The sequence below is a fragment of the Trichosurus vulpecula genome, chromosome 4 (assembly GCF_011100635.1).
Source record: "Trichosurus vulpecula isolate mTriVul1 chromosome 4, mTriVul1.pri, whole genome shotgun sequence".
Taxonomy (NCBI): Eukaryota; Metazoa; Chordata; class Mammalia; order Diprotodontia; family Phalangeridae; genus Trichosurus; species Trichosurus vulpecula.
Window position 1 is genome coordinate 90,993,262 of NC_050576.1, and position 16,077 is coordinate 91,009,338.

Consider the following 16,077-nt stretch of genomic DNA (forward strand, 5'->3'; position numbering starts at 1 on the left):
TTTTTGTTCTGGTGTGCATTGGATTAAAAGACTTGTGGTGTCCCATCCATATACCAGCTTGGAGCTGGAATTCCCCAGAGATTTGTGCTTGGCATGTGGCTAACACATTGGATGATGAAATCAGGATTCACAAAGATCTAAACCAGCTAAAAACTTGGAGATAAATATAATATGATGAGATTGAATAGCAGTAAATGTAAAATTGTTCCTACTTCCTTTGGGATCAACCTGAACAAATCTATCTCTTGCGAGATTAGAAGGTGTGTGACATGCCTTGACTTATTGAAAACAGTCTTCTTTAGGCTAAATATCTCCAGTTTCTTTAGTACAATTCATACATGACTTGGTCTCAAGGCTTGGCAGTTTTCTTGTGGTTACCCTCCTCTTGAAGCTCTCCAACTTACTATGTTGCTAAAATGTAATGCCCAGAACTGAACACCATTTATCCCTAAAATTTTATCTTTTTCTTTCTGTCCCAGTGATCTGTCCTTTCAAAAGTTCTTTTTGGATCCTGACAGTTATTAATCATATTAGTTATCCATCTTAGATTTGTGTCATTTACAGATTTCATAAACAGCTCGAGGCCAAGCCATAGGGTCATCTAATTCAATGCTTACTGGAATCATGAATCCCTTTTATGATGTCTTAAACTTGATGCTCTTCTAACCTCTACCTGTATACTTACAGTGATGGGGAAATTTGCTATCTTCCTTTGACAACTACTTCCATTTTTAGATACAATACTTATTTTGTTTGGGTTTACCTGTGGTTTTGCATTCTTTTAAGAGGCAGCTGAATGTAATAGAGAATCTTGCATTTGACACATTCTTTTTTCCTCTGGAATGGTTTGTCTCCTTTGGGGAGTCCTAAGACTTGGACTGACTACTCCTTTACTATCCTTTCCACTTCTTTTTTCCCTCTAGAATGACTTTTTACTCAAACTCTCTTGGGGAAATGAATGAACCTTTCTAATTCCTTTCCAGTCCCACTGTGTATGAAATGAACATACAATACTTTAGCTTTTCTGAAGTTTGGTTGTTTTATTAAGTTGCTTTAGTAACTACAGGGAAAGGGAAAATGGGGTTTAAAATCAGACCTTTGGATTTATAGCAGGAAGGGACCTTATAGGTCATCTAGTTCAGCGGCCTTATTTTAGACCTAGAGAGGTTATATGACTTTAGTGACTTGTCCAAGATTGCTCCTTAATTGGTAAAGCCTGAATTTAAACAATATCAAACTAAGGGGAAGAAGAAAACATTAGAAATCTTTAAAATAGTCTTTACTGACATGAAAATGGAATTAGGCTTGATCTTTTATAACTCTCCACTCTTCCCACTTAATCATCCTTTTGGTTCATATCTTTAGAGTTTATCCAACCCACTTCTCTTTTTTCATTTCTTAGAGGCGTTTATGATTAGCCATTTCTCTTCTCGCTTTGATTAGGATTCAAAAAGAATTTTCTCCTTTTGCCTTCTGGCTACATGCTAATGTAGCTCTAATAAATGCTCTAATAAGTATTAGAGTTAAAGGTTCAAATAAGATTAATTTATATCCCAGAGTGTGACAGTTTCAGACCAAAAATGTATAGGTCATTTTTTAAAATAATCCATTGCTATGACTAAAGACTTAATTTTGGCTTGAGATACTTAAATTTCTTGAAATAGGTCTTGAATTCTGACTTCCTAAATTTTAATTTGATACATAAAAATCAGGTAATTTAGAATGACACATAGTCATTGAATCATAGAGTTGGAATGACTCTCCTAGAGATCATCTAATCTAATCAGATAATTGAAGAGCAAAACATCCTTTCAGGAAATGTTTTTCTATGCTGTCTTGGAAAATCTCTAGCATATTACCCTGTGGAGGCAGCTCGTACTACTCTTAAACAGGTCTCATGGCTGGCAAGTATTTGGATTTGTTGAACTTAAATCTTATTTAAACTTAGATTTTTGCTTCTAGTTCAATCTTTTGGACCCAGCAGAACAAAGATAATCCTACACTCCTGCGTGACAATCTTTTAAATACTCGAAGATAGAACTTTTATCTCCCTAATTTATTTTCTTTAGGCCAAATATCCCCAGTTACTTCAGCTCATCCCTGTGTGGTACTATTTCTAGTTGTCTCAACGTCCTGTTGACCTTCTTCCAGAGATACTCCATTTTGTTAGTGTTCTTTGACAAAACAGTCCAGAAATAGGCACAGTACTATAGTTACTGTTTGAGTGGGGTAGAGTACTGCCAAAATACCCCACCTCTCTTACTCATGGTAGCTTCTACTGTCAGCCTTTAGTTCTTAATGGCTTCCATCATATACCATTTATTTATATTAAGCTTGTAGTTCATTAAACTTCCAAGTTCTTTTTCACATGAAAAATGTCTCACCATCTGGTATTTGTGTAGTTGACTTTTTGAACATGTGTATGATACATTTATTGCTATTCAGTTTTATCATATTAGATTTCACTCAGCGTGTGTTTCAAGATATTTTTGGATTTTGATTCTTTTGTTAGTTGCTTTAAAAATATATATTATTCTAAGGCAGCTAGATGGCCCAATGAATAGAGTGCTGGATCTGGAGTCAGGAAGATTCAGTTCAAATCTGGCCTCAGATACTTGGTAGTTGTGTGACCCTGGGCAAGTCATTTAACCTTTGTCTGCCTCAGTTTCCTCAGCTCTAAAATGTAAATCATAATAGTATCTACTTCCTAGGATTGTTGTGAGGATCAAATGAGAGATTTGTAAAATGCTTAGCACAGTGCCTAGCACATAATAAGTGCCTAGTAAATGTTTTTTCTTTCCTTTCCTTCCCTGATAGAAAACAAAGAAATAATAGTGTCAGATTTTAATAAAGAATTATAAAAATGAACAGTGGCTATGTCACATTCAGGGGATAGATTTCTAATAGTTTACTTTTATTATCCTTTTATTTTGGGGTCTCTAAACAAGGATGAAAAGATGTCATACCTTTTTTAAAATTTGAAGTCTTTTTTATAGTTCAGAGAATAACTTAGTAACTAAATATGAAAACATTTCAGAGTTGTTCTTTAACTGAGAAAAAAGTACGGCCAAAAGTTTGCTGTCTTCTAGATAGCTTTGGTTCAAATAGTTTATCACTGATAAAGATGGAGAACTGTTTGCTTAAACTGTGGAAATAGATTTTGCCCTCAGTTCTCCCAGTGTTTCCTATTTTTGCTTTCCTTTTTCTTACATTCAGTAAAGGGGATGGAACTTTGTACAAGTTATGAATAAGCTAAGCCTGGAGAAAGTGGGTGCTTTTTAAAAAATGTTATCTTAGAAATAAGTTTTATATCTCCTAAATATAGGATTATAAATTTAGAATTAGAAAGGACCTTACAAGTCATCTAGTCCCAGCCTCTTCAGTTTTATAGATGAGGAAACTGAGGCCCAAATAGCTTATGTGACTTGGTCAAAATCACATTGGTAGCAAGTAGTAGATCTAGAATTTGAAATTGGGTCTTCTGATTCCAAATCCATTATATTCCATTTATTGGATTCCTTTTTAAATTTTAGAGATTGAAGGGACCTTAGTAGTTTTTTAGTCCAGCCAACTCATTTTACAGATGAGGAAACTGAAGATTGATAGGTTAAGGTGAGACAGTAATTAACAGCCTTTATTTGAACCCAAGTCTTCTGACTAAACTCATAGCTCTTTCTATACCAAGTCGTTTTTGACATATACCAAATTCTGTACTGTTAGTCCTTCCTTCCCTCTTGAAAGTAGAAAAATGCATTTCCTCATCTCTTCTTTGTTCTAAAGCTTGATCATTTAAATTACACAGTTCAATTTAATTTTATTCTTTTCATTTACATTATTGTAGTCATTAATGTCTCTTTTTTTCTTTCAGCTCTATTTTCCTTGCCCTGAATCAGTTCATACAAATTGTCACAGGTTTTTTTGAATTCCTAGCTCCTTATGGTTCAGGAATATTCTGTTGTATTTTTTTTTAAGCTTTATCTAGTTTGTGCTTTTTAAAGTATCAGTGACATTAGCTGAATGAATAAAAATCATTATGCTAAGCTGATCTATAACAATATAACGTAATTTCAGATTAAAAAGAGGTGAAAATCTTTTGATGGCTAAATTTTTGGATCAGCATGAAACATAACGTCTGTTATTTCATTAGAACAAAAAAAGACTTAACAGCTTATTAAATTACACATTCATTACATTGATATATTTCTTTTGTGAAAGAATAAAATTTGTGTGAACCTTAAAATCTACCTCCTCTCTAAGACTTTTAATTGGTAGAATGTATATGTGCATTTGTATGCTTGCATATGCTCCATGGTAACTACAAATTTGTCTTAATACCTTGTTTTATTATAGGTACATTTTGCTTATGAACTTCTAGCAAGCCCAGTATACATTTATGGTCATTTCTATTTTGTGCTAGGCAATAATGCAACTGCTAGTTACCCAACTTAGTAATTACTGGAGACCCTAACAGAGACTAAAAAATGTGATATTTAGCATAGACTTTTTATCTTAAGAATGAAATAAAAGTTTTGCTTCATAACTAATGTTTTCCTGTTACTAGGATGAAGAGTGTGTGCGTCTTGATAAGGAGCGATTGGCTGCTCGCTTGGAGGGTCACAAAGAAGGGATTGTACAGACAGAGCAAATTAGGTAAGGAATTTCCTCAGTTCAGATTAACTTTAATACTCAGGAGTGTGTATGTGGATAGCTCCACTTTTGTGTGGGTAGTTCAACATTTAGTTTCACTTTACTTTTAATAAATTGCCTACATTTTTGGCTTCCAAGTATTCTTCCCTAGTAGAACAGGTGGTGGGCTGCTGGGTCCATTATATTAGATAAACTGAAGTCCCTAATACATGTGCCTTCTGAAAAAATTTCCTTGACCATTTTATCCCACATGTACCTCTTTCCCTTTTCAGAACTCCCAGGACTTCATTTTGACATTTAAACTACCCTGTAATTGTTACTTAAGTTATTTTTGTATATAAATCATTGTTCCAACTAGATAATTTCTTTAAGGGCAAGGTCTGTGTTTGTACTTGTAGATATCCTTCCTGGTGTTGAGGTATTCTTAGTTTTAATCAGAGAAGGAAAATTATAGCAGGCAAATTAAAAAACTCTTGTAGCACAATAGTATCAAACTCAAAAGGAAATTGGGACCACTAAACATTATACATAAGGGTCCCTGTGGGGCCACATATTGACTTAGTTTTAAAATGTAATATTTATCTATGTGTTACTGTATTTTTACTGTTAAGTATCTCTCAGTTACATTTTAATTTGGTTTGGGCCACACTGAGAAGTGTTGTGGGCCGTGACTTTGGACAACTTTGTTCTAGTGTATTGTGTAGTGTGTTGACTATGGTGAAGAAGACAGATTGCTTTCTTTGGGGAATTTTTAAGGCAGTTAGGGAAAGAGTATTGATGTTTACCTGAGCGTGTTAAGGTGACAGTAGCACCAGTGAGGGCTCTGCCTGATGTCACTAAACATACTTCTCTGTACCTCACCATGGAAATTACCCTTCTAGGTTTCGTGTAGGAAAGAGCAGACTGACTCTAAAGCTTTTGGTCCTAGGGCCCCATTTACATTTTTTTTTCATTTGGAGAATGTTATTTTCTCCAAATTATTATTTTTATAATATATATGTTATTATATATAATTTATTATATAATTTATATATTATATTATATATTAATATATAATATAATTTATATTATATATAATATTATATAATTTATTATATAAATTATTTTATATTTATTTTCTCAATTACATATACAAAGTATTTTTAACACTTTTTTCATAATTTTTGAGTTCCAAATTCCTTCCCTCCCTCTCCTTCACATCTTGAGAAAGGAAGTACTTTGATATAGATTATACATGTGCAGTCATGAAAAATATATTTCTATATTATCCATGTTACAGAATGGAACGCAGAAATGCTTGTCATTTCTTATAGCACACTAGTATTCCATCATAATCATATACTACAACTTGTTCAGCTATTCTCCAGTTGATGGATGTCCCTTCAATTTTAAATTAATCCCCTTTACATTCTTAAAAATTACTGTGAACCCCCCACAAAGTTTTTATTTATATGGGTTATATCTATTGATATCTATTAGAAATTTTTAAAAATATTAACTCATTTAAAAATAACAATAATAAATTCATTATGTGTTAACATCAATAACTTTTTAAATGAAAAATAGCTTTTCCAGAACAAAAAAAATTAGATTGACATTGTTTTATGTATTTTTTGCAAATCTCTTATCTGGCTTAATAGAAGACTGCTGGATCCTCATCTGCTTCTGAATTTAGTCTGTTGCTTTATGTTTTGGTTGTTCTGATACTATTATGAAAATAGTTTTGACCTTGTGGACTCCCTGAAGGGAACCCTCAGAGGGTTCTCAGTCCACACTTTGAGAACCATTGCTCTAAAATGTTGCCTTAAACTTTGAAAATCTTCCATACTTCTAGGAGGACCAGGCAGATAATTTCTGTTTTTTCTCTCTTGTGTCTTACATGTCTCCTGGAATCAATTATTTAATCCGTGTGCAAATAAACTTTTTGCTTTCTGCCTCATGCTCTTCAAAAAATACTTTATTTACTTTTAGTTTTCAACATTCACTTTCATAAGATTTTGAGTTCTAAATTTTCTTGTCTTCCCTCCTCTCTCTGAGATGGCGTGCCACCTGATATAGGATCTACATATACATTCATATTAGACATATTTTTACATTAGTCATGTTGTAAAGAGGAATTAGTACCAGGGGGAGGAGCTACAAAAGGAAGAAACAAACAAAAAAAAAGAGAGCAAATAGCATGCTTTGATTTGTATTCAGAAGCCACAGTTCTTTTTCTGGATATGGATAGCATTTTCCATCATGGGTCTTTTGGAGTTATCTTAGATCCTTGCCTTGCTGGGAAGAACTAAGTCTATCAAAGTTAGTTCCTTATGCTTTTATAATTGTTTAAAAGCAGCACGGATATATCTCTTATAAAAATCATGAATTATAAGTAATGTACTTTTGACCAGGAAAGTTCACTTTTCATTTTCTCATGCTACCATATTTGTAACCTATGTTGCTTTATTTATGTCTTCATTAGAGTCTCTCTAATGTAAAAAAACTGATTAGATATTGAAGTTTTATTTTAGGAAAAATAAGAAAAATGTTGTTCTTAAACTGCAATTGTATATCCTTTCCTAGAGGGAAAAGATTATAAAGTACAGTCCAAAGCCACTCACTCATCAGGTGTGTACTAAGCTATATTTTTGCATATGAGTAAATGAAATAATCCTTTTTTTTATTATTTAATTTATTTATTATATTTAGTTTTCAGCATTGATTTTCACAAGAGTTTGAATTACAAATTTTCTCCCCATTTCTACCCTCCCCCCCCACTCCAAGATGGCATATATTCTGGTTGCCCTGTTCCCCAGTCAGCCCTCCCTTCTGTCACCCCACTCCCCTCCCATCCCCTTTTTCCCTTCCTTTCTTGTAGGGCAAGATAAATTTCTATGCCCCATTGCCTGTGTATCTTATTTTATAGTTGCATGCAAAAACGTTTTTCTTTTGTTTTTGAACATCTGTTTTTAAAACTTTGAATTCCAAATTCTTTACCCTCTTCCCTTCCCACCTACCCTCCCTAAGAAGTCAAGCAATTCAACATAGGCCACATGCGTGTCATTATGTAAAACCCTTCCACAATACTCATGTTGTGAAAGACTAACTATATTTTGCTCCTTCCTAACCTATCCCCCTTTATTGAATTTTCTCCCTTGACCCTGTCCCTTTTCGAAACTGTTTGTTTTTGATTACCTCCACCCCCATCTGCCCTCCCTTCTATCATCCCTCCCTTTTTTTTTAATCTTCTTCCTCCTTTCCTGTGGGGTAAGATACCCAATTGAGTGTATATGGTATTCCTTCCTCAGGTCAGATCTGATAAGAGCAAGATTCACTCATTCCCCCTCACCTGCCTTCTCTTCTCTTCCTACAGAACTGCTTTTTCTTGCCACTTTTATGTGAGATAATTTACCCCATTCTATCTTTCCGTATCTCCCTCTCTCAATATATTCCTCTCTCATCCCTTAATTTGATTTTATTTCTTTTAGATAACATCCCTTCATATTCAATTCACCCTGTGCCCTCTCTCTCTCTTTTTATATATATATATATATATATATATATATATATATATATATATATATATATACACACATATATATATATACACACACATATAAATACACATACATATATACATACACGCACACACACACACACACACACACACACACATATATATGTATGTATACACACACACACGCATATTCCCTTCAGCTACCTTAATGCTGAGGTCTCATGAATCATACACATCAGCTTTACATGTAGGAATGTAAACAAAACAGTTCAACTTTAGTAAGTCCCTTGCGATTTCTTTTTCTTGATTACCTTTTCGTGCTTCTCTTGATTCTTGTATTTGAAAGTCAAATTTTCTATTCAGCTCCGGTCTTTTCACTGAGAAAGCTTGAAAGTCCTCTATTTTATTGAAAGTCCATATTTTGCCTTGGAGCATGATACTCAGTTTTGCCGGGTAGGTGATTCTTGGTTTTAATCCTAGCTCCACTGACCTCCAGAATATCGTATTCCAAGCCCTTCAGTCTCTTAATGTAGAATCTGCTAGATCTTAGGTTATTCTGATTGTGTTTCCACAATACTCAAATTGTTTCTTTCTGGCTGCTTGCAGTATTTTCTCCTTGATCTGGGAGCTGAAAGAATCCTTCGTAAGGTATCCCTAGTATCTAGGTTTTAGACTCTGGAGATTGCTCTGCCAGTGTCTTTCAGATAGAAAGATCCAGTGAATTCTCACCTTCACGTAAACAGAATTTCATTGAGCCTAACATCTTTGTTTCTGCCAAATCGCCCTAAGTTGCCATTGTATAAATCTTATACTTTGAGAATCAGCAGATTTTTATATTTTGGATAGCAGAACACTTGTCCTTTTGTAAGCACAGTCAAAATAACAATCCTAAAACATTGAAATTCACAAGTCTTTTAAAATTTTTTGTGAAGAATTACTTTATATGATTGTTTGGAACTTTGAAATAAATTTTTAGGGAAATCAGGCTTTTTAAAAAAAATATTTCTTTTCAGAAATGGAACTCTATTGATTCCAGATATGGAATGAGGGCTTTTTTTTTTTTTCCAGAAAATATGCCACTTAACATACTTATCTGGACTTAGTGAACATATGTTTTTATAGAACAAAATTGAACTGTGTGCAGAGTTTAATAGTAATATCTCACATTTTTTCCCTGAGGAATTATTGATAGATTATTTCATAATATAACCCTTATTTGTAGACACCTTTCAGATTTGATCAAAATATATTTGCTTCATTAAACATTCATTAGGTGCCTACTCTGTGTGAGGCATTGTGCTGGGCTTTTTTGATAGAAAAATAAATATGAACTAGATTTTGTTCTCAAGAAACCTACAGTTCTGTGTGTATGTGGGGGAAACCTACACAAATACTGAGAAGTAGCAGGGAGAGAGATATGTATGAACTAATCATACCCTTTCTTGTCATCATTTTCAGTCTCTGCTTATCCACTTTCTCCCCCTCTTCTATCCACAAGCATCCTGATCTTTCAAAATCTTCACTTGATTGTACTGTTTTCTCAAGTTATTGTCCTATGTCTTGCCTCACTTTCATATCCAGATTTGTAGAAAAATCTGTCTGTGCTTGTTGCTCCCCTTTCGTCACCTCTTACTTTTCAGTTCCTTTCAGTCTGACTTCCAATTTTGCCACTAAATTGAAACTGTCCAGAGTAACCAGTGATTTTTAATTAAATCAAATGGCTTTTTCTTACTCCTTGTCCTTCTTTACCTCTGTAGAATGACATTAACCACTCCCTTCTAGGTACTCTCACTTCCCAAGCTTTTCCTGATACTTTTTCTTTTCCCTCCAGTCTGACTACTTTCTAGAGTCCTTTTCAAGTTCATCTTTCATATCCTGTCCCCTATGTGTGGATATATTCCAGGGGTCTGTCCTGGGCCCTTTGCCTTCTAGGTCCCTCATTGTCTGACTCCAACTTATTTTTCCAGAATTATTTCCCAGTATTTCTCCCCTAGATGTACTTTATGTTTGAACTAAACTGGCCTACTTTCGGTTGTTTGTGGTGTACAACATTTCTTCTTTGTATAGTATGGCCTGCATCCCTGGGATGCAGTATATTTGCACTGAAGTCACTTGGAGAGTCTAGCTCAAGTGCCACTTCATACAAGAAGCCTTTTCTGAATCTCCAGTTTTTGTTATTGTGTCCCTTCCTGAAATAACTATTTATTTTGTTTATGTATTTTTAATAACTTATCTGTGAATATGTTCTATATGCCAGTAGAGGTTCCTCCATGAGAATGGGGATTGTTCTTGTTTGACTTTATATCCTCATTGTGTGACATAGTGCCTGTCACTTAGGGGTCACTTAATAAGTACCTATTGGATTGTTGAAGCAAGAGTCTAAGTAGAATTTTAATTTCTGCAGTTTATATTTGCTGTCTCTTTAAGGAGGAACTTCTAAATATAAAGAAAATGATACTATAATTTATCATAGGTGATTTTTTTTCCCTTTGATGAAAACTAAAATCAATGTTTCTGCCTTTAGATCCTTATCTGAGGCTATGTCTGTGGAAAAAATTGCTGCAATCAAAGCTAAAATTATGGCCAAGAAAAGGTCTACTATCAAGACTGATCTAGATGATGACATAACTGCACTTAAGCAAAGAAGTTTTGTTGATGCTGAGGTAGATGTGACCAGAGATATTGTGAGTCGAGAGAGAGTATGGAGGACAAGAACTACTATTCTGCAAAGCACAGGAAAGGTAATCTTTTAAAATTTTATATGTAGTGTTTTATGCTCTGGTATCATCCTTTTAACCTAGGATTCGTTGTACTAGTTGGTTAAAACTGAATGCTCATGAAACCGAGGTTTCCAGTTCCATTCTTTTATAGATAAACTAACTTTGCTCTGCTGTTTCCTAGCCACCTGTCAAATGTGTTTAATTGACATGCTAGCATTTTTCCTGCTGAAAAAAAATTATTCCTTTATTTCCACTTAACTAGCTGAAATTTATATAGTTCTTTAAGGTTTATAAAATCTTACAATACACTTTGCCCGGACCTTTCCTTTAACAAATAAGCATTTAAAGTTAAATAAACACGGCACTGTAACAGATGCTAGGGATATAAAAACAAAAATGAAACAGTCCCTGTCCTCAAAGAGTTCATTCTACTGGGAGAAAACTATGTATGTCATAAATTTTATCCTTATTACTTTATCCTTATTACACTATGAGATAGGTATTGCAGCTATTACCTTGGCTTTATAGATGAGAACTTAGGTTCAGGAAAGGGAGGTTGTTTGCCCAAGTTTGCACAGCTAGTAAGAATCAGAATTGCAATTTAAACAGATCTTCTGAGTTCAAATCCAGTGTTCTTTTCATTATATCACAAATTATAAATGATAAGGAAAAACATAAATTTAAAAAGTCTTTCACTCAGGGAAGAATGTATGTTAAATAATAGTTATTTTATGGCTCCAGACTTATTTTTATTTGCCTTAATCACTAGTCATATTTGAGTTTAAATTTATATATGAGTGCATCAGTTAATATTAAATCAATTATAGTGTCCTAGATCTGTATTTTGCAGTTCTGCTTTTTAATACTACAATAATAAAATTATCTTATTCTTCTTGGAGGATTATTTCATAGATGAATCTTATAAATGAGACATTTGTCTAACTTCATCTGTAATTCTCTGTTAAAAGTGTCAGGAGTATACTTGCCAGAATTTTTAATATTTGTTGGTCAAAGACTTACTTGCCTGGGGTCAGTAATAATAGAATAGTTGTAAAAAGATACTGGTTACCTCTGTATTATCAAAACTTAGGTTTCTTGGGCATTTTGATGATTTCAGAAATTTAAGAGGTGATTATATATGGCTGGCTATTGCTTGACATTTTCTTTTAAAGTTATATTCTTTTACTTTTCTTAGGCCCAGTGACATATGTTTGAAGAAGTACTTGCAAATTCAAAAATTTATCCATGAAGTTATATTTTGTGTCTTTTCTTTGATTGTCACTGTATGTTACAGCTCTTCAATTCAGTTATAATATTGTGTTTATTAGACAAGGGTAGAGGTCTGCCTAGCCAGCTTTCATATGGATGTGATTAAGTATAAGCTTTAAAATTAAAGCTCAAACTTAATATTTTATCTTTGTGTGGAATCAGCATAGACCCTAATGAATATTTGCAGTTTGCAACATTTTAAAAAAATACATCATTTAATATAAAATTTATGAATTTTATTTAAATATTGCAATCCTTCTCTAGAACATTATTCAATTAATCAACTGATTGATAAAACATTAAATAAGCTCTAAGTGCCTAGTGCTGTGCTAAACTTGGGCAAACAACCTCACCTCCCTGAGCCTGTTTTCTTCTATATAAAACTGAGAGGGTGATAGCAGTAACATCTACCTGACACAGTTGTATTGCAAATCAGATGTGAAGAGGGAGTTGGAAAGACACATGGTTGCATGGCTGGAGACACCCAGGAAGTGCTGTAGAGGTCTGGAGCTAAGTTAGAGGAGGCCAAAGGTGGCAGGTCAAGGCTTAGGTGGAATAATAAGCATTTGTTAAGCTCCTCCTGTGTGCCAAGCAGTGCGCTAGGTGCTATGGATGCAAATAAAAAAAAGTGAAACAGTGTCCACATTCAGAGAGTTTTACATTCTAATATGGGAAATTGTCTGTGTGTGCTTATAACATATGAACTCACTATCGTAAAGAAGATAAATACAAATTAGTTAACAGCAAGGTAGTATGGGAGAGACAGTACTAGCAGTGGGGTTCAGGATAGGCTTTATACTGTAGAAAGCAGTACTTGAACTGCATCTTGAAGGATTAGAAGGATTTTATTAGACAGAAGAGAGGAGAGAGGACATTCCCACTGTAGGTCAAGGCCAGTGCAGAGGCACAGAGACAAGATGGGGTGTCTCTTGAGGAATAGAGAGAAGGCCAGTTTTGGTGGATTACAGGGTGTTGCAGAGGAAGTAACATACAATGAGGTTGGAAATGTTTGAGGTTGGGGCCTGGTTATGAAAGCCTTTAAAATCTCAATAGAAGCGTTTATAATTTTATTCTATAGGATTTTATGGAACCACTGGAGTTAATTGAATAGGGGAATGACATCGTCAGACCACATTTTGGCAGCAGTGTGTAGGACAGACTTGAGGCATAGAGGCCAATTACGAGGCTTGTGGAATGATCTAGGCAAAAGAGGTTGAGGATTTGAACTAAGGTCTAAGGTAGGTAGTTTTGTGAGAATATAGCAAGGGACTGAATGTGAGCGATGAGTATGAGACATCATGGAGAGGTAAAGATATCAAGGTTAGCAACTGACTGGATCTGTGGGGTTGAAGAGAACTAAGGAAGAGAGGGAATGGGGGCAGGGCACAAGCCCTGTGGTGTGTGTGTGGTATTCTGCTAGGCATGAAACAGAAGGGACTGGCATCTAGTTGAGGCCAGCTGTATCCCCTTATAAGTCACTTGGGGCAGAGACTGAGGTCAGTGAAAGGTGAATACTCTTATGTGGGAGGAGACTAAAATAACTTTGAAGTTCATGACTGGGGGGATTCCCTCCTAAAGCAGAAAGAGTATAAAACTGAGCAATAGAGAAATAAAAAGAAAAAAAAGAGACTTAGTTTGCCAAAGGTCTGAGGAGTAACACTCAGTTAAAGACCTTAAGCCTAAGTAGATATTAATAACAGAAAGGAATTTGGCCTCCAGATCTGCTAAACAAGTCCAGATACCTGTGAATAAATATTGCAAGAAAAAGAAAAATTGACCAACACATGAGAAGGCAGAGAGCCCTATGGATTCCCAAGTAAGCATGCAACCACTAGCAAGATGTTCCCCAATGACTTAGAGAAATAAGATTTATGAAAGCAGAATCTATGACTTGCACAGTAGAACAAAATGCCGATTAAAAGAATCCACAGATAGCCTCCAGAAAAAACAGCAATAACAAAAAACCCCAAAATTACCCTATTCTGAAAACTCCAAGACATATAGTGGCTACGGTAAACAAGTCCAAAGACAAACAACAGATTCTGAAAGCAACCAGAATATATAAAGGAAAGGAAAATTTAATAACATAAATATAACATAAAGACTATTCTGTACTCACCAGAAATCTAAGGAAGGAATCTATAGATTCTAATAATGTGCTGCAAAGTCCAGAGGAGATCAAGATGCAGCCCAAGGTAACACTGTGAAAAGCTGAACCAAATCATTGCTGAAAGAATATGGATGTTCAATAAAAGAGAGGCATTTGAAGAATTCTTAAAAAGAAAATTAGACCTCAAGAAGTATTTGCTTTACAAACACGCCTTAAAGACAATACAGAGAGTAAAGACTGAAAGAAGCAGCCAATCTGGAAAAAGTGCATACGGAAGAGATTTGTGCTAGAGACAACACCATTTGGTAGGCATTGGTTTACCAGATATCTAAGGGAGGTAAAGACAGCAAAGTTACGGAATATATTGGACAATTCTAGTGATCAGTAAAATTTTGAGTTTCAGAATGCTGTAAATTTTTTCTTAGTACTGTGAATCATTTCCTTTCCATCCCAAATTTGTAGTTATGCAAATAACATGAACAGTAATGGGGGTTGAGGGGATAGAAAGAAGTGAGGAAAGAAGAGGCAGGGAGAGGAAGAAGAGAGAAGTGAAATTGAGGTTTTTTGATACTGTATCCTCAGTATCTGGCAGAATGACTGACCCACATTAGGTGTTTAAATAAATGTCTATTGATTAATTTGGGTAGACAACTAAGACTTTTTAAAGTCATGCTCAGTGACAAAGGAGAACTGTATTATTCAATAGTATATTTTTGCCATCAAAATGCTCAAGAGGCAAAGTTTTTAAATAATGTACTTTTTCCCAGTAAAATCTAGTCATTACATAATCAAAATAAGAAAAAAAAATTCAATGCAGATAAGTACCTCATTATGCGGTTACAGAAAAGATGACTAAAAAGAAGTTTCACCCAGGAAGAGTTGTATAAACTGATCCACAATGAAGTAAAACAGGACCAGAAAACTATATACAATGACTACAATAATGTAAACAAAAAGAAAACTAAAACAAAGCTGAATTCTGCATCACTGTAAAAATCGATCCTTACCTTAGGTAACACGTGATAAAATCCATTCACCCTTTTCAGTGCAGAGATGGGAGAGCAAAGGTGAAGAATGTTGTAATGATGTCAGCTGGTTTAGCTTAAGAACTTGGCTTGGTTATTAAATGGCACGGAGAATTAATTGCTTAGAGGGCAGGGTAATCCTTACCTAAGAAAGCTTGCTGTGTCTGGGACAACAGCTTGTCCACCTGTTGTACTACATCAGGTGGACAAGCTGTTGTCCCAGACAGAGCAAGCCATTTTCCCCTCTCATTGTCATTTCACTTAACTCTTACCTGTGGTATCTTTTACTTAATTTTTCCAGGTACAATTTTAGCCAGGGCATTTTCTTCTTCTGGAACTCAAGTACTTGGATATTTTGTGGGATTACTCTTCTAGGTTGACTTTTTGGGCTTCTCTCACTCTATATTGTTTCTTCACTCCGAACATCTTTTCTTATCCTGGCCTCTTTGGATAATGTGTGTGGGCTTTGCTTTTCCTTAGATGTGGCAACAAAACTAGGCCCTACCATCTGTAGGAATTCTTCGGTTTGATTCAATATCCTGTTGCAAGAGCTGGGGACTGAGGTTAGATTTTGGCTTGTCCCCTACTATGTCTCCTTGCCCACGTGGAGGCTAGAGTTGACTCTATCCCTTGCTTTGAGCCTGATTGGTCTGACAGATGTTTTCTTTTGTCCTGGTAGAGGGCTTCTCCTGCAAGATTTTAGCTGCTTTGTTTCCCAGGTGATTTCCTGATTGTTTCTCCTGCTGTGGCTTAGGCTGTATTGGCAGTGTAGTAATCTAGGTGCTAGTCTGGTTCTATCTCCCGTTA

At 34.9% G+C, this 16,077-nt stretch overlaps 1 protein-coding gene across 1 annotated transcript in view; it reads left to right on the forward strand.

Moving 5' to 3' along the window:
• The window catches only part of CDC73 (cell division cycle 73), a 177,645-nt gene that overhangs the window by 12,404 nt on the left and 149,164 nt on the right, over positions 1–16,077 (forward strand). Inside the window, exons 6-7 of the mRNA XM_036755342.1 lie at positions 4,562–4,650; positions 10,671–10,887. Of these exons, the coding sequence (XP_036611237.1) occupies positions 4,562–4,650; positions 10,671–10,887 (306 nt within the window). The remainder of the gene's footprint in view (positions 1–4,561; positions 4,651–10,670; positions 10,888–16,077) is intronic.